At 37.8% G+C, this 25761-nt stretch overlaps 1 protein-coding gene across 2 annotated transcripts in view; it reads right to left on the bottom strand.

Annotated features, from left to right (window-relative positions):
* F13A1 (coagulation factor XIII A chain) overlaps window positions 1-25761 on the bottom strand; it is a 251342-nt gene that overhangs the window by 163756 nt on the left and 61825 nt on the right. For both annotated transcript variants that reach the window (XM_043590884.1, XM_043590885.1), the window contains exons 5-6: window positions 18371-18489; window positions 15837-15944 (exon numbers count right to left, since the gene is read on the bottom strand). In XM_043590884.1, coding sequence (XP_043446819.1) covers window positions 15837-15944; window positions 18371-18489 — 227 coding nt within the window. The remainder of the gene's footprint in view (window positions 1-15836; window positions 15945-18370; window positions 18490-25761) is intronic.

Genomic DNA, 25761 nt, shown 5'->3' with positions numbered 1-25761 from the left:
AATTAAATAGAATTTGAGTACACTTAAATGTAATGCTTTTTTAAATAAAATAGCACAACACTATTTGGCATAAAGGGAAGCAAACAGATTAATGGAACACAACATAGAACACAGAAATAGACTCCAGCAATATAGTTAACTAATTTTTGACAAAGTTGCAAAGATAATTTCATAATCAAAGTATAATCTTTACAACAAATGGTGCTGGAACAATTGGATATTCATATGCAAAAATGAACTTTGATGCATACTTTGTCCCATATAAAAAATTATCTCAAAATGGATCATATACCTAAATATAAAGCCTGAGACTATAAACTTCCAGAAGAAAACAGGAAAAATAATTTATACCCTTTGGTTAAGCAAAGATCTCTTTGATATAATACAAAAAAGAAGAAAGAAAGAAAGAAAGAAAGAAGAAAGAAAGAGAGAAAATAAAAATGATTCATAAGGATATACTTACAAATTAATTGGAATTCATCAAATTATGAACTTTTGCTCATTGAAAGACATCATTAAGAGAATGAAAAGGTATGTCCAGAGTGAGGGAAAATATTTGCAAATCACATATGTGGTAAAGGACTTGTATTCAGAATATGTAAAGAACACTATAAACTCAATAATAAGAAAAAGAACAAAATTTAAAACCATGGGGAAAATATTTGAACAGATACCACATCAAAGAAGATACATGGATGGCAAACAAACACAACCAAAGATGCTCAACATCATTAGTCAGAGGGAAATGCAAATTAAACCCACAATGAGATAACATTATACACCTGTTAGAAAGTCTAAAATTGAAACTGAACCACTTTCTTACACCATACACAAAAATAAATTCAAAATGGATGAAAGACCTAAATGTGAGACAGGAAACCATCAAAATCCTAGAGGAGAACACATGCAGCAACCTCTTTGACCTTGGCTGCAGCAACTTCTTACTAGACACATCACTGAAGGCAAGGGAAACAAAAGCAAACATGAACAATTGGGACTTCATCAAAATAAAAAGCTTCTTCACAACAAAGGAAACAATCAACAAAACTAAAAGGCAGCCTATAGAATGAGAGAAGATATTGGCAAATAACATATCTGATAAAGGGTTAGTATCCAAAATCTATAAAGAACTTATTAAACTCAACACTGAAAAAACAATGCAGTTAAGAAATGGGCAGAAGACATGAATAGACACTTTTCCAAAGAACACCTCCAGATGACTAACAGGCACATGAAAAGATGCTCAACATCAGTCATCATCAAGGAAATACAAATAAAAACCATGATGAGATACCACCTCACACCTGTCAGAAAGGCTAAAATTAACAACACAATAAACAACAGGTGTTGGTGAGGATGGGCGAAAGGGGAACCCTTTTGCACTGCTGGTGGGAATGCAAACTGGTGCAGCCATTCTGGAGAATAGTATGGAGGTTCCTCAAAAAACTAGAAATAGAACTACCCTATGATCCAACAATTGCACTATTAGGTATTTACCCAAAGGATACAAAAATAGAGATTCTAAGGGGAACATGCACCTTGATTTCTATAGTAGCATTATCAACAGTAGCCAAACTCTGGAGAGAGTCCAAATGTTCATCAACTGATGAATGGAAGAAGAAGAAGATGTGGTATACACACACAATGGAATATTACTTAGCCATAAAAATGAGTGAAATCTTACCATTTGACATGATGTGGATGGAGCTAGAATGTATTATGTTAAATGAAATAAGTCAATCAGAGAAAGACAAATATCATATGATTTCACTCAAATATGGAATTTAAGAAACAAAACAGATGAGCACATGGGAAAGGGTTCAACAAAGAGAGGGAAATAAAGTACAAGAGACTCTTTTATCCCTTTATTTTTATTTTTTATTTTTTATTTTTTTAAATATGAAATTTATTGTCAAATTGGTTTCCATACAACACCCAGTGCTCATCCCAAAAGGTGCCTTCCTCAATACCCATCACCCACCCTCCCCTCCCTTCTACCCCCCATCAACCCTCAGTTTGTTCTCAGTTTTTAAGAGTCTCTTATGCTTTGACTCCTTCCCTCTCTAACCTCTTTTTTTCCCCTCCCCCATGGACTTCTGTTAAGTTTCTCAGGATCCACATAAGAGTGAAAACATATGGCATCTGTCTTTCTCTGTATTACTTATTTCACTTAGCATAACACTCTCCAGTTCCATCCATGTTGCTACAAAAGGCCAGATTTCATTCTTTCTCATTGCCATGTAGTATTCCATTGTGTATATAACCCACAATTTCTTTATCCATTCATCAGTTGATGGACATTTAGGCTCTTTTCATAATTTGGCTATTATTGAAAGTGCTACTATAAACATTGGGGTACAAGTGCCCCTATGCATACAGGACTCCTGTATCCCTTGGGTAAATTCCTAGCAGTGATACTGCTGGGTCATAGGGTAGATCTATTTTTAATTTTTTGAGGAACCTCCATACTGTTCCAGAGTGGCTGCACCAGTTTGCATTCCCACCAACAGTGCAAGAGGGTTCCCGTTTCTCCACATCCTCTCCAGCATCTATAGTCTCCTGATTTGTTCATTTTAGCCACTCTGACTGGCATGAGGTGATATCTGAGACTCTTGACAATACAGAACAACTGAGAATTGATGGAGGGTGGTGGGTGGGAGATGCGCTAGACGGATGATAGGTATTAAGGAGGGCACTTGTTGTGATAAGCACTGGGTGTGTATGTAAGTGATGAGTCACTGAATTCTACTTCTGAGACCAATATTGCACTATATGTTAGCTAACTAAAATTTAAATAAATAAAAAAAGGCTGATGATATCAAATGTTGGGGAAGATGTGAATGCCTGGGACTCTCATACCCTGTTGGTGGTGATGTAAAATGGTACAACCACTTTGGCAGTTTCTTAAAAATTAAACACACACCTATCATATGACCTGACATCCCTCTCCTAGGTATTTAAAAAAAATAAAAGCTTATGTCTATACAAAGGCTTTTGCATGAACAATCCTAGCTTTATTTGTAAGAGGAAAAAACTGGATACAGCCCAAATGTCCATCAACAAGAAAGTAGATAAACAAATTGTGGTTCTTCTATAGAATGGAGCACTACTCAGCATTATAAAGGAATACAAACAATAGCATGAATGAATCTCAAAATGAGATAAAGAAGCCTGAGCTAGACAAAAAAAAGAGTGATAACTGCATGATTCCACTTATGTAAAATTCTAGAAAATATAAATCAGTGTGTAATGACAGAAAGCACAACAGTGATTGCTTGGGGATGGTAGACCAAGCAGAGATTCATCAAAATGAGAAATTAGAAAGTAAATGTCTGAGGAGCAATAGATATTCGCATTATTTTCATTTTAGAGATGATTTCATGGGTGCATCAAAATTATCAAAATGCATTCCTTAAATATGTGCATTTTACTGTAAGTTAACTATATCTTAACAAGGCTATAAAAAGTAAGTGTACTACTTTTTAAACTACCATCTACAGTATAGTGCCATTTATTGTTTTATATTGTTTTTAATGTTTATTTATTTTTGAGAGAGAGACAGACAGAGTGTGAGCAGGGGAGGGGCAGAGAGAGAGGGAGACACAGAATCCAAAGCAGGCTCCAGGCTCTGAGATGGTGATGGAGAGTGGTGGGTGGGAGATGGGCTAGATGGGTGATGGGTATTAAGGAAGGCATTTTCTGTACTTGGGTATATATATATATATATGTGTGTGTGTGTGTGTGTGTGTGTGTGTGTGTGTGTGTATCTGAATCCCAGGCTTTGGCCCATGGGGTGTGGTTACACTGGGTTTGTTCATATATGGCAAAGGGCAAAGACAGTGCTCTTTGAGGCCAACATTTCAGGAGTTGAGCCATCGGGGACTGGAGACTGTGGGAAATCCAGTCAGGAAATAGTGCTTTTTGGGTGAGAGGCCCTTTGAATGGTGTGGCTGCAGCAGGACTGGCCTATGCTTTGTTCTGAAGTGAGATTGCCAGTAGATCAGCTACTGTGATGTTAAGGCCTGGTGCTGGCATTGCACAGTTGACCTCCACTCCAGGGTCAGAGTAAGTCCTGGGTTCCTGTACAATTCAAAGGGCAGGGAGGGACTTAAAGCATAACCAATACTGGACTTCTCTGTAATTTTGGTCTTGGAGAATTGGACAGATTTTTAACTGATATTGAACAATAAAGAGAAGTGACATTTCTTGATTCTCCAATTTCCAAAAACTATACTTTTACATTTTGTATAATTACAGTTTTTTTCTGCTTCTTTTTAATTATATAAAGGTATTTTTCCTACCCTGTGTGCACATTGTATATGGCTCTGATGAAATGACTTTTGTTTGTTATAAACCTATTATATTTTGTTAAATTTCATTGTTAAAAGTTATGTTCTCATAAAGGCTAGGATTTCTGTAAATCTTGTAGAATACAGTTTTATACCTAATCCTGTCTATGACGGTTTCTGGAAGACCTCTGGATATAAAATCTGGGTTACATGAACTAGCTTCAAAGATAGAGAGTTAAATTTGGGCAGGAAAATAATTATTCCTTGAGTAAAATTCTTTCCAGATTTTTGTGAACCACAGCCCCCAGCTACAATCAGGTGGTGATCAATCTTAGCTGTAGGTGGAAGTGGTATAGTGGATGTCAAATAGTACCCATGACATTCTAGGGATTCGCAAAAGTAGCTCAGCGGTCACTGTGTTGGGGGGAGTGGAGAAGGAGATGATTGAGTGGTAGTGGTGTTGGCTTCAGGCACCATCTCTCTGCAATGACAACAGCTCTGCCTTTCTCTCTTTCTCTTTCTTTCTTTCTTTCTTTCTTTCTTTCTTTCTTCTTCTTTCTTCCTTTCTTCTTTCTTCTTTCTTTCTTTCTTCTTCTCCTTCCTTCCTTGTTCCTTCCTTCCTTCCTTCCTTCCTGTACTTGGGTTCAAGTGATATTTGCTTAAAAAATCATTCCAAAAAGTAAACTTTGAAAATTCATTCATCTTGTAATGTAGAGATCTGTTACTTGTATTTGTCCTGTTGTTTGTCAAGTCATGTGGTGAGTGTAAAAAGGGAGATGAGCAAATACATGAAAGAAACAGGGTAGTGAGAACTCTCTTTCTTCCCTTGCCTGGATTTTCATCTCTGATCCTTTTGGGGCTTTCATAACACCTCTAACAGCTGGGATTTTGAGTGAGAAAGCCATCTATTATCTCCTTGGCTTTTCATAGTGGTGGGCTTAATAAGCTTTTTTTCTGTAAGCTTTTTTTCTGACTCAGTACTATTAGAAATGTCATACTCTCTTCTTGGAATGCCCTTCCATTCTCAAACCCTTTCTTTTTTTTTTTTTTTTTTTCAACGTTTATTTATTTTTGGGACAGAGAGAGACAGAGCATGAACGGGGGAGGGGCAGAGAGAGAGGGAGACACAGAATCGGAAACAGGCTCCAGGCTCTGAGCCATCAGCCCAGAGCCTGACGCGGGGCTCGAACTCCCGACCGCGAGATCGTGACCTGGCCGAAGTCGGATGCTTAACCGACTGCGCCACCCAGGCGCCCCTCAAACCCTTTCTTTACATAGCGCATGTCTACTGATTCTTTGCAACTCAGTTGGTTTCATCCTGGAAATCTTTACCTATAACTTTAAAATTTTTTTCCTTAAAACATATTATTGAGAAAATTTAATGCCAAACCATATTCTGGGAAAAATATCTTCTACACACATCTGACAAGGACATGTATTCAGAATATATAGAGAACTAAAGCTCAATAATAAAAAGACAACCAATCCAATAAAAAAGTGGGCAAAGACTTGAAAAGATACTACACTGAAAAAGATATGTGAACTGCTAATAAATGCATGGAAAAGTGCTCAATCATTAGTTATCAGAGAAATAAAAATTAAAATCCCAATGAAATACCACTATGCACCCACTAGAATGGTTAAAAATTAAGAAAGCTGAAACACCAAGAAAAGGTGGAGCTGTGGAAAAACTGGAACTCTCCTGTATTGCTACCAGGCATGTAAATGGACCAATCACTTTGGAGAACTGGCAGATTATTATAAAGTTAAACTTACACAGACCCGATGACATAGGCATGCCACCTATAACTACTTGCCCCAGAGATATGAAAGATTAAGTACAAGACTTGTACAAGAATGTTCATAGCAGCTTTATTCATAATGGCCCCAAATTGGAAATATCTCAAATGGCCATCAACAAGTGAATGGACAGACAAATTATGACACAGAATACAATGAAATGCCACTTAGCAATAAGAAAGGATACATTAAAGACAAGTGCAAAAACCAATTGAATACAATAAGCCAGTCCCCAAATGTACATACTGTATAAATCCATTTATGTGAAGTTTAAGAACAGGCAAATCTAACCTATTGCAAAAAAACAGAATGGCCATTGCCTATGAGGGTGTCGATTGACTAGGAGAAAGCACAAGGGAAATTTCTGGGCTGAAGATAATGTCTATATTTTGGTGTTAGAGATTACCGCAATCCAAACTCACTGAAATTTGCATTTAGTATCAATGCATTTCACTGTACGTAAATTTTACTTCAAGAAAGAAAAAAAAAATGAATCAACCCTACCCTATATTGTGAAGCATATAATCACTCTTATGCAAATGGCCTTTGGTATATTTACTCAACACAAGCTCTGACAGGGGTGGGTAATTAGTTTCATTTTTCATGAAATCCTTTACAACTAGAGATTATTAACCTTGTCTCCCTTAGTAACTGAGGATTCTTCTTTGGCCAAAACATATTTTACTAATTGATAATCATGAGAGAAATAACCAAATGTGGGCAAAGAGAGAGATTGGGATTTTAAACTCTTCAAGTGTCTGCTTTTTACATTGCTATCCCACTGCTGTATGGTGTAGAGCTGGTATAGATAAGCCTCCAAAAACATCTGAATGAAAGGAATAGATGAGCCAGAAAGGCAAAAAATCAGAGTAGAAACAGGAAAGGAGAAAGCTCTCATGGAGGAGAGAGGAGAAGGAAAGGGTTAGAAAAGAACCCAAAGTGCATAATAGTGTGTGGTGTATCCTAAAGGCTTTCCTGCATTTTATCTGTCCATCCTGGTGGTGGTTGTCCCAGGAGACCAGAGCAGCCCCGACTGCACAAGTTGGTGGGAGCTCTGAAAAGCATCCCTGTGTTTCAGAAATTGCCTATATGATTACAAAATAGATGCAGCATTGAAACCTCATTCCAGGAAGCAATTCAGGGACAGCAGACATTTAGATTGACTATGATTATCACATTCGAGAGATGGTTTGTAATAAATGTCTATTTTTCTCCAAAAATATGGGGAGAACGGGCATAAGAAATGTAACCTTAATAATTGAGAAATCAAGTTGTTTGCCCACAAATGGAAACTTCATTACATTGCTGACTTATAAGAGAAAAAAAATGATGTCGGTTTACTGTCCTCTCCCCACCACCCCCTCACCTAAAAGGGAAGGATTGAATCAGACAGGGCTTGTAAAAGGTATATTTGTATCCAAGGAGCTCATGTGATATGGAAAGCAGACAGGTGGAAAGGACAAACCTAGGGAAATATGACATTGTGTATGGAAGGCTGGGGTCAGGCAACCTGAGATCCATTTGCAGTACTACCAGTCATCTTGGGCAAGTCATTTAACTTCCTGATACCTCATTTCTTCATCTGCATGTTGCTTGTCCATAGAATGAATACAATTTCTTAGAAGTGGCTATGAAAACAATTCTGTTGGGTAAATTCCACTTTCCTACTGGTTTCCAATGTATTTGTTAACTGTCAAAATTCTTCAAAAAGCGAAAATGAAAATCCCTAGTGAATAAGGTGACATTAAGGTAGCATGTTTGGCTTAAAATCATCATTGGATTGCCTCCCTCATTCCTGAAGTATAGAAATGCCTCCTATGCTTAGGGAACCCTCAACTCCAGATTTAAGGGTTTAAAACAATCTTTTTAGAATTGGTATCTTAGTATTTTATGCTTTTGGACTACAACCACATTTTTCATTAATTCTAACCTATAGATTCTGGAAAGTTGCCATCACTGGGGGCCCTTACTGACTGAGGTACATCACCATTGGAAAAGTTATAAAGAGGCACAGAAGGCTCTTAACTTTTCCTGCTATCCCAAAGTGAAGAATGTTATTTCTGACATTCCTGGGCCTGAATCATAGAGAAAGAATTAAAATACAAAATCCAAATCGATTTTCAACCTAAAAACTCTGGGTAGGGACTCAAATCCATCATGAATCCTACCTCTGGCAATGGTCAACAGCCTGGAAATTTTAACTCCTAGGCATCTGTAGAGTTAGTAATGCAGGTGTGTATGTGTGTGTCATTGCCACTCTTCCAAAACATCAAAAGGAAGTGATATCTTTACTTTTGCAAAGATGGCAGCACATAACATTCAGTGTGCTCTCACTGATTACCTGGTGGTGGTGATCACCTCTACTGCCATTAGAAGTTCTGATTTGCAATTATATAAATCTTTGACACAGGAATGGGGGAAACTAATTATTACTACATAATCATGCTTTTTTGATAGATGAATTTTTTTCAAGAATAAGATCCACCTAGGGAAATGTGAAAAAGCTCCACAGTGGTGGCATGATGGGGACAATAGCCATTGAGTACATGGGTCCTCAGTTCACTCCAATAAAGAGGGTTTTAGTTGCTTATAAGCCAAAGACTCAGCTAGATGGTGTTTTTTAAATTTGTATTTTATTTATTTTTATTTGTTATTTATTAAAAAAATATTTAAGCTTATTTATTTATTTTGAAAGAGAGAGAGCAAGCACGAGTGGGGTAGGGGCAGACACAGAGGGAGAAAGAATTCCAAGCAGGCTCTGTGCTGACACCACACAGGACTTGAACTCATGAATCGTGAGATCATGACCTGAGCCAAGATCAAGAATCAGGCCCTTAACCAACAGAGCCACCCAGGTGCCCCTATATCTTATTAAAAAAAATAAGTAAGTAAAACTGTTAGGGAACTGTGTTGTGGTTGGTCTGAATGATTAGGGGAATAGACCTCATGTTTTCATCTATGACTTTATAGTTTAGCTGGGATGACTGAGGGGTGGAATTTCTAACCTAAGTGAATTTTTTAAATGTACTGAGTAATCATGCTAGTTTGTTGCTTGAAGAGGTTTGCTCAACATGAAGTTTCCAGTAAGATGCCAAAGTCAACAACTAGAGAAAAATTAAAATGTGGTTTTGTAGTAAGCCTCCTGTGGAACTCCTTGGAAAAATATCAAAGGAGTAGTGATGTCACTACTGTTTTTTTACATACATGGAAAGAAAAAAAAAAACCTTTCTAAATACCAGGACAAAGAGGAGTGGAAGCAAAATGGGTAAGGTAAAAAATACCTCTATTTTCAGTTTATCTGTGAGATCATGTATACTGAGGTATCAGAAGCCCTGAAGTCCGTCTCGTCCACAAGGCCTGCAGTCATTCATCTTGTACTGGGCCCTATGAAACTCTAGGACCTCCCTCCAGTTGTGGTCAGTTTGATTTACTAACTGGAGTTCAAGGTATTTTTTTATAACACAAAGGAGTATACCAAACATCGATTGGTTAAAAAAAGTTCAGTGTTGAGTTAGTTCCCAAAAGACACAGTCAGAACAGGGTATTAATGGGGATTAATGATGGCACTGTGGTTCGATATTAGCAAAAGACCAGGGTTAAAAATAAATGTGCATACCTCAAGGGAAGCAGGAAAGTCAAGGCCAGCATCATATAAAGACTGGAATTTTAAAATATATAACTATATTGAATTTTTTCCTCTCCTTCCTTCTAAAATTTCCCAATAATGTCACAATTTTATTATCATCATCATTATCATTATCATCATCATCATCATCATCATTGAATTAAGCCCCTAAAAGAGTAAATTAGCTCCAACTACATTTTCCTGCACTGCTTTTGGTAACTGGATCTTTGAGCATAATTTCCACCATGGAGAAGGGTTTCCATGAATAATAGCATGGTCTACTATTGCTATGGGCCCTTGTCAGCCATGCTTTTACTTCTTTATCCAATATCCCAACACTTGTCAGGCCAGTGGTTAGTCCTGGGAAAACTCCAAGCAAAGGTCGAGAGATTCGGTTTCCCATACAACCCCATGCTTATTTCATCAGAGAATATGCCATGCTGTGTTGAAATTTTCTATTCATCAGTCTGTCTTTTCTACTAAACCATAAGCTCTTGGAAGGCAGAAATTATGTTTTGCCTACAGATGTATCCCACTATCTTTTTAAAATTTTTTTTAATGTTTATTTATTTATTTATTTATTTAAAAAAAAAAGTTTTTTTTCAATGTTTATTTATTTTTGGGACAGAGAGAGACAGAGCATGAACGGGGGAGGGGCAGAGAGAGAGGGAGACACAGAATTGGAAACAGGCTCCAGGCTCCGAGCCATCAGCCCAGAGCCCGACGCGGGGCCCGAACTCACGGACCGCGAGACCGTGACCTGGCTGAAGTCGGACGCTTAACCGACTGCGCCACCCAGGCGCCCCATAATGTTTATTTATTTTTGAGACAGAGAGAGACAGAGCATGGACAGGGGAGGGGCAGAGAGAGAGGGAGACACAGAATCTGAAACAGGCTCCAGGCTCTGAGCTGTCAGCACAGAGCCCGACGTGGGGCTTGAACTCACGGACCGTGAGATCATGACCTGAGCAGAAGTCGGACACTTAACCGATCAAGCCACCCAGGCGCCCCTGTATCCCACTATCTAGACTGGTAGATTCTCAACAAATACTTGTTGAATGCATGAGTTAATACTGGGTGTTTTACCACCATAGGTGTCATTATAGCAGTCACTACCACCAATACCACCATCAAGCCATATTTAGTACCTCATCCTCTTTTGGAACTCTTTCCTCAGGGATCCAATGCCTGTAGCTAGTCAGAATTCTTTTATATTTCCACCTTCTTGCGCTTATCCCCTATTCCAAAGTACACTTATTTTGGATGCCATTCCTTTGTGTGTGTGTGTGTTTGTTTGTTTGTTTTCTTTAGGAGACAGCTATGTAATTTGATGCAGTAATTGTGTTATTCGTACTAATGTGTGGGTAGTGACCTTCCTAGGAAATATGATCTGACAGCAAAAATACTATCTAGTTCCAACTCAGCCCCTCATTTGCTATGTGACATTGAGTGACATCATTTCCAAGGGCTTCTTCACCTAGAAGATCCCTGAGGGTCTTGCAGATTTCATGAATCGGTTTTGTGTGCATTTCAACATAGATTTTTTGTTGATAAAGTCTCAACCTAAAGGAGAAAACCTGCCATGGAGGTGAGATTTTAGGGGTTTCTCAGTGAATAAGCAAGTTGCATCCGCAACAGTGGCCACTGAAGCAGCAGTGTGTCTCCCTGGAGAACCTCTCTGCCCATAGTTGCTGCCAGATCCAATCAGTCAGAGGACAGGTAGCCACCCAGCAGTAATGCTAGGCTATATTGTCAGTGCCTTTCCTCTTTCCCAGAACTGTGTTGTTTTTGTCACAGATGGCATAGCACAACTGTTTTGATAGTCTGACAGTGGCTCAGAGTCCATGTCTTGTTTCTTCCCAGTAATTCAAGGCCAGCAATGGAATGCTTTATTAATGTCCTGTGAGCAAAATAAATTTTCAGGTGGTACAAAGCATCCTTCTACAATTTTCCCTGGCCCAGAACTTGGCAATTGTCCTGATGGGGACTGTCGCATCAGATATGATGTAGAAAGAAAACAGCAATCAAACAATGTAATTTAAAGGAGAAAGTGTAACTTTGGGCAACATTCTTCTTTTTTTCTAATTTCCTCTATTTAAAATTTTTGTCTCTCAAATTGTTCTGCAGTGTAGCTTTGGTAAAATGTACCCCTCAGTGTTTAGAAGAGCCTGAATAAAAGTTATCTTATGTAAGGTTATAACATCTCAGACCCAATCCCCCAACAACGAGATTACAGGATTTTTAGGCTTTCTTTCTCTAGGGAAAATCCAGTAGCTCAAGGCTGTCCAGATTGTCATAAACTTTTCCAGTTTTCACATCAAAGTGAAGTAACAGCAACTCCAAATAAGAAGAAAATAAGATACTGAATTTATAAGGAAAAAAAAATAGAAGAAAGAAAAGCATTGGTTTGAAGAATAAAAGGATATCCATGTTACCACTGGGAATAACTAACGTGGTTTGAGCAGAGACACAAAATTTTATTTTAAGGATGAAGTGAGACCTGCAGAGGTTGAGTGATTTATTCTGGGTCACACAGTAAGTTAGTGGTAGAGTCAGAGCTGAGAGGTCTGATCTGACAAGGGCCAGGGCCCTTCCCACACAATGCTGCCTCCACTTTTGCTTCAGTAGAGGAATGAAAACCAGCAAGTTTTGAATGAGCTAAGAAGACAGATCGTCTATGCGGGTGAGAAGAGAGGGTTATGTGTCCATTGCATGGACTGGGAAACTGAACCACAAAGGAGGTTAGTGCTGTGGCCTCTTTGGGGGTGATTTTTGACCCCCAGGGGACATTTGGAAATATCTGAAGACAATCCTGGTTGTCACACTGGAGGGTAGAAGGTGCTACTGTCATCTCTAGGGTAGAAGTCAGCGATGCTGCTAGAATCCTCTTGTGCACAGACCAGCCCCATGACAAAGAACATGCCAAGATCATTGACACTGGACAATAAAGATTTTTATCTGGGGATTGCGCACTTAACACCCAGATTTATATTATCATAGTTATCATTAGAAAGTTTGCACAACCTGAGTTATTGTCTGTACTCATTTAGCATGGTGCACTCACCAACTCCTTGAAAATTCCCTGCCAATCTTCAGTGCTAGACTTTGCCATGACAAAGTAGGCAAATTTGTCTTTGAGGCCCCAATCATCTTCTCTTGCCTCTTGTTCCTACCTGGCCCTCTCCAGGTGTCCAGCCAGGACCAGGCTGTTCATCTCCACTCCTTCCTGGTAGCAGTTGATCTCAGGAAATCATTGTTGTTGCCCCTCCCAGAGAATTTGCATGTCATGATGTATGCCTGTCTTAGTATTGTATCCACTGTAAGGGATTTCCAGCCTCGGTGACCAGGCTGGGAAGATGCTTAGGAAGAATTCCTAAAACAGCCCCCCAGCAGTTTCTGTTTTCCAACGGAGTGGGCCAGCCCCTGAGAAAATGGTCACAGACTCCTTTGCCTGGGAATCAACATTCTGGCTGGACTCGTGCAACTGCAGAACATTTTCTTTCTGGGCTTTCTAAGTACACCTTGGAGCATGTGGGTGGCTCAGTTGGTTAAGTGGCTGACTCCTGATTTTGGCTCAGGTCATGATCTCACAGTCCTGAGATGGAGTCCTGTATGGGGCTCCATGCTGGGCATGAAGCCTGCTTATGCTTCTCTCTCTCCCTCTGCCCCTCCCCTACTCATGCGCATGTACACGTAGGGTCTCTCAAAAAATAAATAAATGCATCTTCTCCTATTTTAAGGCAAATTTTTGAGAAATTTGGGGGGGGGTCTTTGTTTTGTTTTTCTTTCAGTCTCTGTTTAACTTCACTCAGCAATTTCAGGATAGATATCCAGAATTTGTGAACAGGAGAGGAACTGTCTGAATGACCAGCGAACAGTTGACTTTTTTTTTTGAAGGATCATGTTTTTTATTGATTTTTCAGAGGCTCAATATTTCAGTTTCTAAAATCATTTTAACGGAATAGATTTTAGAAAGATTTGCAGAGCTCTTCTAAGAATTAAAAGAGAAAACAGTTATGAAAGGGTTTTGAAAACTATCAAACATATATTCTGTATATATAAACAATGGTGGGGGTGGAAACAGAAATATGGTCCAAAATGGCCCACAGTGGGGCCTCTGCCCCCTAACATCCAAGAAAGACATCCCCCTCTACAAATAAAGGCAACCCAAACCAAACTATCCCTCCCTGCCCACCCATAGATTCTGTTTAGTTCTAAATCTTATCATTGGGTTATAGGCTTTCAAAATTAGAACTCCATAGGCTTTTTTGTGATTAATAACATTCAGGGCAATTTGCATTAGGATTGTGTGCTTAAAACAAGACTACACTGCTTCCATTGGCCAGGTGCATCTACCTCCATGTTTGCTTCCCTCTCGCATTGCTTGTGTTAGACAGTGGTTTCTAGATTAGTAAAAATACACACAACGTATGAGTAAGCTTAGGCTGGTGAACATGCCATTCCAGAATGCTTAAGAAGGCATTAGTTCATATTCAACCATGAGAGCTGTTTCTTCCTTCTCCCTGCAAACCTGCCATGGTAACTTCAAAGGAAAAGAAAAATGGGAATCTTGTCTAGGAAGCAGGAAAAACAGTGATCAACTACAGGTCTTATGTATGTTGTTATAAATAGTTATTATAAAGAAATTCCTAAATTCTTTAGAATTCATCATCTTTTCATTGTGTCATACATAAACTAACAACAGAAAACAAAACTGCCTTTAGATACTGGCTTTTACCTTCTTTTTATGTCCATGATCTTCTAAATTTACATGTAGCTTAAGTACTAGTAAAAAAAACAACCTTTGGGGGTTACTAGGTGGCTCAGTTAGTTGGGCATCTGACTCTTGATTTTGGCTCAGCTCATGTTCCCAGGGTTGTGAGATTGAGGCCCAAGTTGGGCTTAGCACTGAGTGTGGAGTCTGCTTGAGATTTTTTCTCTCGCTCCCTCTCTCTGCCCCTCCCCCTCACTCTCTCTGTTTCTCTCTCTAAAAAAAACAAGCAGCTTCTTAAAAGTTAACCAGAAATTAAATTTCATATCACTCTCATTCTAATATGTTTACATGAACAATATTGATTTTATTTAACTCAAACCAAACTCAAAGACAAAATTTTTCCGAAGAGAGAATTTTGGTTTTTTTAGAAAACTTAAGGAAATTGATAATAAAGGATTTTGAGGGGGAAGGGCTCAGTCTTTGAGTAAATGAAATAGCACCTAGATGAATGTTTCTCAGGAATATTCCGTGCATGAGCCAGATTTGGTATGCTTTAATGCATCAAGGGCAGGATGTATGTACTGTCTTTATCAGGACAGTCTAGGACTGCACAGAACCTGAGCAACACATTTAATCTGCCTTCCACACCTGACCCCCAACCTTCCCATTCATGGTGATTCTATCTCCTCTCCAGGAAGCTGTTCCATTGCAGGATCTCTATATTCTTGAAGATGCTTCAGGATCTCCTACAGAGAGCAGCATGGGAGGTAGAAAGTGTCTAGATTTGGAGTTAGCAGACCTGGGTTCCAGCTGAGGCTTTAATTGCTGACAAACTGTTACCATCCTGTTTTCTAACTTGTAAAATGGTATGTGTAATGCCCACCCTACTTATCTCATGCAGTTAATGTGAAGAATTAACTATAAACCGTAAGCTAAACTACCTTTTATAAACTATAAAGCCCTATGGTGAGGTATCATTAGAACAGAAGCTAGGATTTAGAGTCATTTATTTCTTTACTCTCACTATGGGTGTGAAAATGGAGAAAAGCAGTGTCTTGCACATTTTTTTTTTTTACTTTTTGGTGCTCCTTGATGTTTTTTTGTTTGATTAATAGATAACAGTCACTGACATTTTGTCATAGTCACTCCTCAGTCCCTAAGCAAGAGATTCTTAAGAATAAGTGGTCTATAGTATCATTTCATCTATCACCATTTGTCTGAAGCCAAAGAAACATACAGTACTGAGATAAGACTTTGTTCTATAGCACTGAACAAATTCAGGGAATTCAAGACTCTAACAAATAAAAGTTAAAGTGTCAGTCATCATTTCAACAGCTCTTAATGAACCGGCATCTATGCTGAGGCTAATGACATGTGTAGTCAATATTAGTAATCAGTACTCGCTTACCATTGCAGATCCAACACGGCTGACCTTGATGGGATTCCCTCTACCAGAAAGGTCCATTTCTGCTCTATCCATCACATACAGGCAAGCATCAAGGATGCCATCCTCAAACTATTTGGGAAAAATTAAAAAATAAAATAAAAAAAAAAGAAAAAGAGAAACTTCTTAATATCCACTTTGCAAAGCTGATATTTTATGCCAAAAAAATTAAAAGAAAGCACAACAAAATGTTCAGGAATGTGTGTTTCCTATATAGCCATTATCCATAATCCTAAATACTAAATACTAAAGTAGAAGGAAGAAGACATCCTCTTTTGTTTTTCAGTAAAATGGATAAAAACATACAAGCAAGCTAGGAACATAAAACAGGACTACTAAAGAGCTGGTATACTCAAGGACCATGAACCAACTTGAAGCTCTTCATAAAACTGTACAAGTTAATTTAGAAGATTTCTCCAGCATGTGGGCTCCAGCTCCCAAGGCAAAGGAATGAATGATTTACCAAAGTAAGGCCAAAGCCTCGAGACCTCAAAAGTAACATGAATCCTTGTGCTTTTCGAAAACAAATGGCTCTCAGGTACATCACAGGGAGGTACTTTGGGCCTGTATACCTTGCACTGGAAGTAATAGGAGACCTCGTGTCACAAACGTCTGCCCAAGGTCTCCCTTCTTTTAAAACAAAGTGGACTCTAGGGTCAAAGGGCAGGCAAGAAGGCCTGGAGACAGTTTATACTATCAAGGGAACAGCCTGGTAGTCTGCTCCATTGCAGAATCTCTGTGTTCTTCAAGATGTTTCAGGATCCCCTACAGAGAGCAGCACGGGAGGCTGTTCATAGTTGATTTCCTTAGAAAGAACTACTGACCCCATGAAACACCACGATTTTCTTTTAAAAGAAAAAGAGGGGGACAAGGACAAAATAGTAATAAAATGGCAAAATGGGGATATTTCACCTATACTGCACCTCACTGTGCAAGAGACTTCCCTGAATATAAACACCTTGCATATTATCCACCCACGTACCTGTGACAGAAACCATAGTCTTAATGGCTAGTAACCATGTAGTTCTTTATTAAATACAGTTAGCATACCAACTTTGTGTGCACCCTGAACTGATGGGATGGATGCAGTAAAGTAAGGGCACTATTTCTTCAGGTATATAATAAAGAACTCATTATTCTGGTTCTTATTAAGCACCATTTCTCTGTCTGTGGGACATGAAGCAGTGAATTGAAGAGGTAAAGAAATAGTTATAGGACTAGTTGTTTCTCCGCATCACAGCAAACTACTGGCTTGGCTGGTTACTTGGACTCAAAGACCCATATTCATGGACTCTGATGACAACAGACAGATGGTGGCTGTGCTCAAGGGGGTATACCCAAAAACTACTCAGCATGCTGGCTGAGGAGTGTCCTGATCATGCTTGGGACTCTTTCCCAGTCCTACTTGTTACCCACCTTGGTGAATTTTTTCTTATTAGTTTTCTACATAATGTCACTTTGGGGACATAAATAGAATCACACCTACACATTAGGATTTAGAACACTAGACAATAGGCAATATCATGGATTGTATGTCACTCAGGAAGGGAAGGCTTGTAAACAGGGAGCAAGGTGGGGCTGCAAAAGCAGAAGAACACACAGATGATCCTCTTGGCAGGACATCAGAAATGCAGGTGGGCACGTGATTTCTCAGGAGTCCGGGTGAATGAGCAGGTCATGGGACCTGGTGAGGCCAGGTTCCATAAAATGTGCCCCCTAGATACCCAGAACAATGGTGCACAATTCCCATCAGCTCAGCCAAAACTCTCTACTAAATAACACATTCACCTTTTCTCATGTTGCCAAGGAGGAACCTTTGCTGAACCACAGGACAATGCATTCATTTATGGTAATATGGTAGAAATATCAGTCACTTGTTCCACTGTTAAAGATACCAAGCTGAAATAGTTTGAATTATTGAATATCTAAAATGGAATATCATTTGCTATTTTATATCCAGGCAGTCATGTGAGATGGCAGTTGATAAAATGTCTCAAGGCAAAAGTCCAGTGGGCCCTCCTTTGATGAAATGGTGACCGTCTTTTCTAATTCTAATTTCTAATTTTCTAGTATCTTATACTAACATTTAAAAAAGGTGATTTCTTTGAGTTGAGCGCACACCTTGCAGTTATCATTATCAAAACACTTTTCCTTATAAGAAAAAGAGAACTTTAGTCCATTCGATGTTGAAGAATGATGTCTGAGCTAATGAGACTTCTCCGTACTGGATGACAAGCATTTCTCACTAGAATGCCATGTTATCCATAGAATCTCTGATCTTTGGAATGTTGTAATACCTGAAGAGACGTGATTGCAGTGGCTAAATTATGCAGTTGCCTTTGTAAGTCTCTGCTCCTAGGCTGCTTGGAGCCTCAGATCCTGAAAAGCAGGAAATTGTGCCTGTCTAATATCCACATATGGTGCCTTGCAGTGAAACATGTGACAAAAAAGTATCGAGGAAAAATGTCCTTGACAGTGACAAATTGTAAATGCCTCACCTGACCATAGCTCCAGCTTCTAGTCTTGATGTCATTGAAGTCTCCATAAAATATAACCCCGATGTCATTCAGGACATACTCTTCTCTTTCTTTATCATCATCCAGATACACAGCATCCTCTGTGTCAGAATTTAAACATAATGACAATTACCAAACCAGACTGTTTTTATAGACTTGTAAGTGTGTTCTGGTCCTAAACTGCAATTTAATCAACTAAATGAAAAAAAAATGTCTTTTGTTTCCACTAAAGAGAGCTCATTTCCCAATATGTAATTTCAGCAATGGTGAACCTAATCAGTGGCCGAGATCAGCATGTAAAGGATGGCATTTGTCAGCAAAATGCTGACAAACTCTGGCTTTAAGTTCCAAGCAGCACAATTAAATTGACATGTCTCATTAAACATTTTTAGGATTCTGGGACATCAGTAGTTTCAGAATCAAAATTCCATGATGCAGATATGAATCTGTAACACAGAGCGAAGAATAATTTTCAAGCTATTAACGTTAATAGAAAACTAGCCGAACTGAAATGATTTTTTTTTAATTTTTTTTCAACGTTTATTTATTTTTGGGACAGAGAGAGACAGAGCATGAACGGGGGAGGGGCAGAGAGAGAGGGAGACACAGAATCGGAAACAGGCTCCAGGCTCCGAGCCATCAGCCCAGTGCCCGACGCGGGGCTCGAACTCACAGACCGTGAGATCGTGACCTGGCTGAAGTCGGATGCTTAACCGACTGCGCCACCCAGGCGCCCCTGAAATGATTTTTAAAACAAGTCTGGGGCATATTAGAATACAGCATGGTCTTTCATGCCTGGTGTGTGTGGCCCATCACTGACAGGAGGAGGCAGGCTGGGGTTCATCTCCTATCAATGAACAATCCTTTGTGAATGTGTTGGTAAGTGTGTATGCCTGACTGGCCTGCTGAGTCAGCTTCTTCCATCGCAGGGACTTTTCTTCCCTGTGGCTATAATCTCAGAAAGGCCATGCTCCCCACCTGCATACTTAGTAATCAGCCTGGTACTTATTCCCAGGCCAGATATGAAAGCGTCAAAAGCATCATTAATAAAGGCAGGACAATACAGATATAAGTTACACTCAAGTCAATTTGCATGTCTGGAACAGGGGCATGTTTGATTCTGATTGGGGACATGACTTACTATGTTTCTCTAGCCCAGGTCATACCTGCCACCCCTATTACCTTTTGGGGACTCTTTCCTCCTCATTCCATGATAAGACTTTTACCACTCTCTTTGGAGTGGTTGTCAACTTGGCTGCACATTGGAATCATCTGGGTAGATTCAAAAACTGGGTGGATTCCTCTTAGAACTCTAAATTAATTAAATCAGAATCTCTGGGGGTAGGGGAGATCCAGGCATCAGGTGTTTTTTTCTTTTCATTTAATTAATTAATTAATTTCACACATCAGTGATTCTCATATGCAACCCAAACTGAAAACAAATGCTCTAGCCCTTTGTTATCAAAAAAATTGTTGAAAGACCAGTGGCATCAGTGGCACCTAGAAGTTCGTGAGAAATCCAGTCTCAGGCCCCAGCTCAAGACCTACTGAATCAGAATCTGCATAGTAACAACACCTGTAGGGGATTTACCTATACATTAAGGTTTGCAAACCACTGATCAGTCCAACCAGCTTAGATCCCCATTCTGGGCTACATTATCACTTTGCTTGATTCTTTGGAGAATCCTTGTTCTTGTCTTATCTCCAGTACTTTGTTCTACCTTCCTCTTTCTTTCTTCTCCCTTTTGCCTACTATTTGCCTGGTTTCATGCAACTGTAAAAAAATATGTACACACACACACACACACACACATATTTATGTGGATACTAATATCCCATAAACTGCACACATTTAAAGTGTACAATTTCACAATCGAAATAGTAAACACACCCATCACCACAAAAATGTCCTTAATGTCCCTTTGTAATCCTGCCCTCTGGATTCTCTCTCTGACCTACCACTCCTGCCAGAGAACCCCGAATATGCTTTTGGTCATTGTAAATTCATTTGCATTTTCTAAGATTTTATACAAAAAGAATCCAGTGTCTACTTTTTGGGGGTTCTGGCTTCTTTCACTCAGGCTAGTTATATGAAATTCATCCATGTCATATATGTCAATGGCTCATTCATCCCAAAGCCATTTCATGTTTCCAGAACAATCAGAGTCACATGACAAATGTGCTACGGGCTTCCCTCCACCCTGGCAGATGTGAGCTCTGATGCTTCATACAGGCCTTCCCAGGTCTGGAGGCAGAATGCCATGGTTTTACAGCAATCTCCAATTAGGCAAAGGCCCCTAAACTGAAATGAGAGCTTCATTTCCCAGTGGAACAAACCAGGGACAGTACATAAAGGAGTGCCAACAGAGTCTGAGGTCAATGTTTCTGAGTAGAGAAGCACAAAAGAACATGTTTAAAAGAAAATAACATGAGGGTGTGCTTGAAGGGGCAATGATCATTTACATGCGAAGTCCTCCACCAGATGCAATCAAAACATCCTGAAAAGTAAAGGCCACATTTGTTTTCATTCTTTTATGATAGTGGTTTAACTGTTGTGACCATTGTAATGATAACGTTGTAGTCAGATGGGTTTCAAATGCCTGTTATTGAGACCGAAATCTCTTAAGATCACTGAGGTCTAGAAGTGCCATTTGGGAATGCTTTTTTAACATGTCATTACAATATGAGATGTTTATGGCCTTGTCCTATAAGCTATTAGAAACTGGATTGTATTATAGAGCCACTGTAATTTAAACGATTGATATAAAAATAGATTAATGGGTCAAAATAGAGAGCTTAGAAGTAGATGTTACTATATGCATGTTTCTATGAAATTAATATGTGGTAAAGAAAATATTATAAATCAAAGAAGATGACTGGAGTGTTTATTAAATTCAGCTGAGAAAATTGTCTGTGTGGGAAAGGTAAATTTTCTGTACATCAAAATAAATTGAAAATTAATTTAAAATCTGAATTAAAAAATAGAATGCATAGGAAATTTAAAATAAAAATTTAAATTATTAAACAATAAGTAAATAAAAACTTAAAAAAAGAAAAAATAAATTGAATATTTGGTCTCTAGATGAAAAAGTTTTATACAAACAAAAATAATAGAAAAGGTAAAAAAGGAAATAACTAATGTGGTTTTTTAATATAAATATAAAACTTGAATTTCAGATACAATAAAATTTAAAGTACATAAAAAACTAGAGAAATATGTCCAACAACAGGAAATGTTAGCATATTTTCCTTATATGTAAAGAATTTCAATAAATTGATGAGAAAGTCATAAAGTGCATTTAAAGTCAGCAAAAGGAAAACCAGTTCACAGAAGAGAAAATGCACATAGAAAACAAATGTATAAAAGCAATTTTAACTGAGTAGTAACCCAAGGACTGCAAAGGTTTACAAACAAATTTTTATCCACAAAAATATAATTTCAATCTATTTTCATTCTTCTACAGATAATATTTTTTAACTTGACTTTAAAGTTTGGATTTTTCTTTGAAGTTTTGACATTTAAACAGTTTGCATCTAGGTGTGGGTCTTTTTTTTTTTTTTTTTTTTCATTTACCAGGTTTGATGCACTATGATCCTTTATAGTTTGACAATGTAAGTCTTTCTTCAGCTTTGGGAATTTCTTTCTCTTTTATCTTTGACTATTTTATTCTTTTTATTTTTCTGCATTTTCTTATAATAAAGTGACCTTTAGGCAGATATTAAATTTTCCCGATGTCTTCCATGCCTCTTATCATACTTTCCTCTCCCTCTCTCTCTCTCTCTCTATATATATATATATACATATATATATCTGTATATCTATATATCTATATCTATATCTATCTATATCTGTGTGTGTATGTGTGTGTACACAAAAATATGTATGCAGTATATAAGAAAGTATGATAAGGTGCATAGAGTATGTATATATTTTATTCCATATATTTTACAGTATTAGAGGTAGGAGCAAGAAAGAATACCATCTCCAGAAGAATTGGGGAATTCCTGGAATAAAAAATGGTTGGATGAAGTCTGATTATCCAGGTAATGGGCAACTATAGTAAGGCATTGGGAAGATCTCTATATACTACTACAGAGGGATATCTAGGATCTCTTGTTAGATTAAAAAAGTAGAAAAATATGTATATAGAAGGGAGATAAATAGGTAAGTAGGTAGATACATATTTATATAAATACACATATGTACTTACATTTTTAAATGTAGAGATAAGCCAAAAATTAACAAAGTTATTATCTAAAGTGTAGGAGGGAGGGTTGGGAGTTAGACTTTCTTTCTGAAGTATCTTTATTGTTTTGTAATTTGACTTTGAGGTTATGTAAATGTTTTGTAAAGTTATAAAATGAAACTAAATAGAAATAAAAGACAAAGCAGTTTCTAAATAAATGAAGCCAAAATGAAACAAATGAATATGACTCTAATAGATTAGTGGCTTTGAAAAAAAGAACTATTTCAAGTTACTTTGGTTTTATTTTTTAATTAATTAATTAATTAATTAATTATTTTTGAGAGAGAAAGAGAGAGGCAGAGTGTGAGTGGGGGAAGGGCAGAAAGAGGAGACACAGAATCCAAAGCAGGCTCCAGGCTCTGAGCTGTCAGCACAGAGCCTGCTGCAAGCCTCGAACTCATGGTCTGCAAGACCATGACCTGAGCTGAAGTAGGATGCTTAACCAACTGAGCCACCCAGGTGCCCCTATTTATGTATTTTTTTGAGAGAGAGAGTGAGCAAGATAGCACAAAAGAGAGTGGGCATTTATGCATGAGTTGGGGAGGGGCAGAGGGAGAATCTTAATAAGGCTTCATGCCCAGTGCAGAGCCCCATAACTTAGGGCTCAATCTCCCCAGGGTGAGATCATGACCTGAGCCGAAATCAAGAGTTGGACACTAAACCCAGTGAAGCCACCCAGGTGCCCCATGTTTCAAGTTACTTTATTTAAAAAAATATATATTTTGAGAGAGAAAGTGCACACAAGTGAGCAGAGAAGGCGCAGAGATAGAGAGAGGGGAGGGAGGGCGAGAGAATCCCAAGTAGGCTCTGCACTGTCAAACACAGAGCCCTAGGCACAGCTTGAATTCATGAACCTTGAGATCATGGACCTGAGCTGAAATCAAGAGTCGGATGCTTAACTGAGCCATCCAGGCACCCCTCAAGTTATTTTAAAACAGAGTAATTTTACTATATATCTGCCGTAGAATATAACATAAAGACAAGAAAAACTGTAAAATAAACAAACAAAAAAAGAGAAAGTAAACTGTTTTAGTAACCATGTTGTTACTGATAATATTGATATTGTTATTTTGAAATGAATATGATATAAGCAATCATGTTAATGGCATTAGAAGCCAAGATTTGCAGGATAAGAGAAAAAATACATAAGTAAAATCAAAGAAATGGAATTTGAAACCTCATACTTTAATTTCAAGCCACTTCTTACCTAGTATTCTTTTGCAAATCATTTTAGATTTAGTGCTATCTTTCCTCAATTGTTTTATTAATTTTTTTTAATCTGGAGGGAAGGGCATTCTTTTCTTTTTCTCTCTCTCTCTTTTTTTTTTAGTGAATTACAGGCATGCTCTGATGGTACTGCAGCCTCCAGAAATGGGTATCATAACTCCTGCTGTTGCAGACTAAGAGCTGGACCGATTTTGAATAAGAATGAAAGCATTAAAAAAATCTGACTTCAAAAAGAAATTTTTCTTTAAAATCTTTGTAAAATGGCTACAAGACTGACTCATCCTTGGAAAGCATCATAACTGAGTGAGGTTCACATGCTTGCTGACCTTCCCAGTGCCATCCATTTCTAGAAGTTCCCTATCTGCTTGTGCATCCTCTCTCAATCTTATATGCACAGTCTTTTTTTTTTTGACTCCAGAGAAAGAAAAATGTATTGAATAAAGAAATTTAATACATAAAATTATTAAATAATTCTTTTAAAAGTGTAACTTAATCATGTCAAGGATAAAGCCAAAGAACTTGTCTGAAAATGCTGCCTGGAGCCTACTGTGTAAATGCGGGTGTTTTGTAAAATAATCTTGAAACTATATATTGACACGTGTTTGGTCGGATTGCATCAGGTTTAATTTGTTTTTCATTTGAAAATGACTTTAGCATTGATTCATTCCATGATTACCACATTCTTCCATTAAGAGATGTAAATCAGTGCAGTAATACTTCAGAAGTCTTAAAGAGTATGAACTTTGGGGTTAGGCGGCTTCTTTGTTTCTTCTCTGTCCATCCGTGTCAGTTAAGATATTTGTTTCTAAGAAATTCTTTGATGTTTTAAGCCAGAAATTAGTTTCGTAAAACTATTTTTGAGTATAGTTTGTGTGAAGGAAAAATATTTAGCTTTGGTAATAACTTTTCCAAGCTGACCCTGCTCTAGCAAGATATTTTTCAGTGCTTTTATTTTATTAGATTATGTATTTTTTCTGAAATATTTTGTAATAATTAACTTTTTTTGGTATTTGTTCCATATGAAAGGTAGTTGGTCTGTAATTAAATTGCATATCTAAAACTACTGTTAGTTTTGTAATTCAAAGTATAGGTAATTTTGTCCTAGTACATCATCATTCCACCTGCTGCTATAGCTGGGATCCCATTGATCTTCTAGCTACCATTCATTTCCTCACAGTTCACAAATGAAGAATGTGAAATTCAGTGAATGCAGTTACTAATCTTATCGGGGGGGGGGGGATGAATCTCATTTCACCAAAATTAAATTGTATTTGCACTAAAATGATGATACAAGTTGATGGCACTCTCTGGAGTTGGAAGAACTCCTCACTTAAGACTCCAAAGTGGCTTATTCAGCTAAATTATAGGTGACTACTCTTCACTTTGTTCACCCATTGGGGAGTGTGATTTTTTTAATGTTGAAAGGTGGACATTCTAACTGCTGTCAAATATCTCTGTTTTAGGAAGACATAACAAGAAAATTAAAAAATATATATATATGAAGGGAGATACTGCTTATCTTTTCCCATATTTTTGTATTTATTCTTTTATGGCCTTCAAACACATTTTTGGAGATTTGCTTTTACCATGATTTTTCATCAACAAATATTATTAAGATATTTTTTTTCTATTTCTACTAGTCCCTGCAATACTATGAAGTGTTTCAATCAGAGCATACTATGATAGTCAGAAATCTAATTCCATTCTAATAAAATATCAAATAAAAGGAATTTATAAAAAAATAAATTTAAGTTGAAAATATCCTTAATAGCTCATAATGCATTTTCTCTTTAAAAACTACGTTTTCAACTTCTGTCCACTGAAAAGAACTGGAAGAAACAACCATTGCAGTAGCAGTGAGTCTCTTGAGCCTAGATTATGGTCTCTAAGTATCATTCT

The sequence above is a fragment of the Prionailurus bengalensis genome, chromosome B2 (assembly GCF_016509475.1).
Source record: "Prionailurus bengalensis isolate Pbe53 chromosome B2, Fcat_Pben_1.1_paternal_pri, whole genome shotgun sequence".
In the NCBI taxonomy this organism is placed as follows: Eukaryota; Metazoa; Chordata; class Mammalia; order Carnivora; family Felidae; genus Prionailurus; species Prionailurus bengalensis.
Note: the sequence above shows the minus strand (reverse complement) of the source record. Positions and strands in the feature narration are given on the sequence as shown.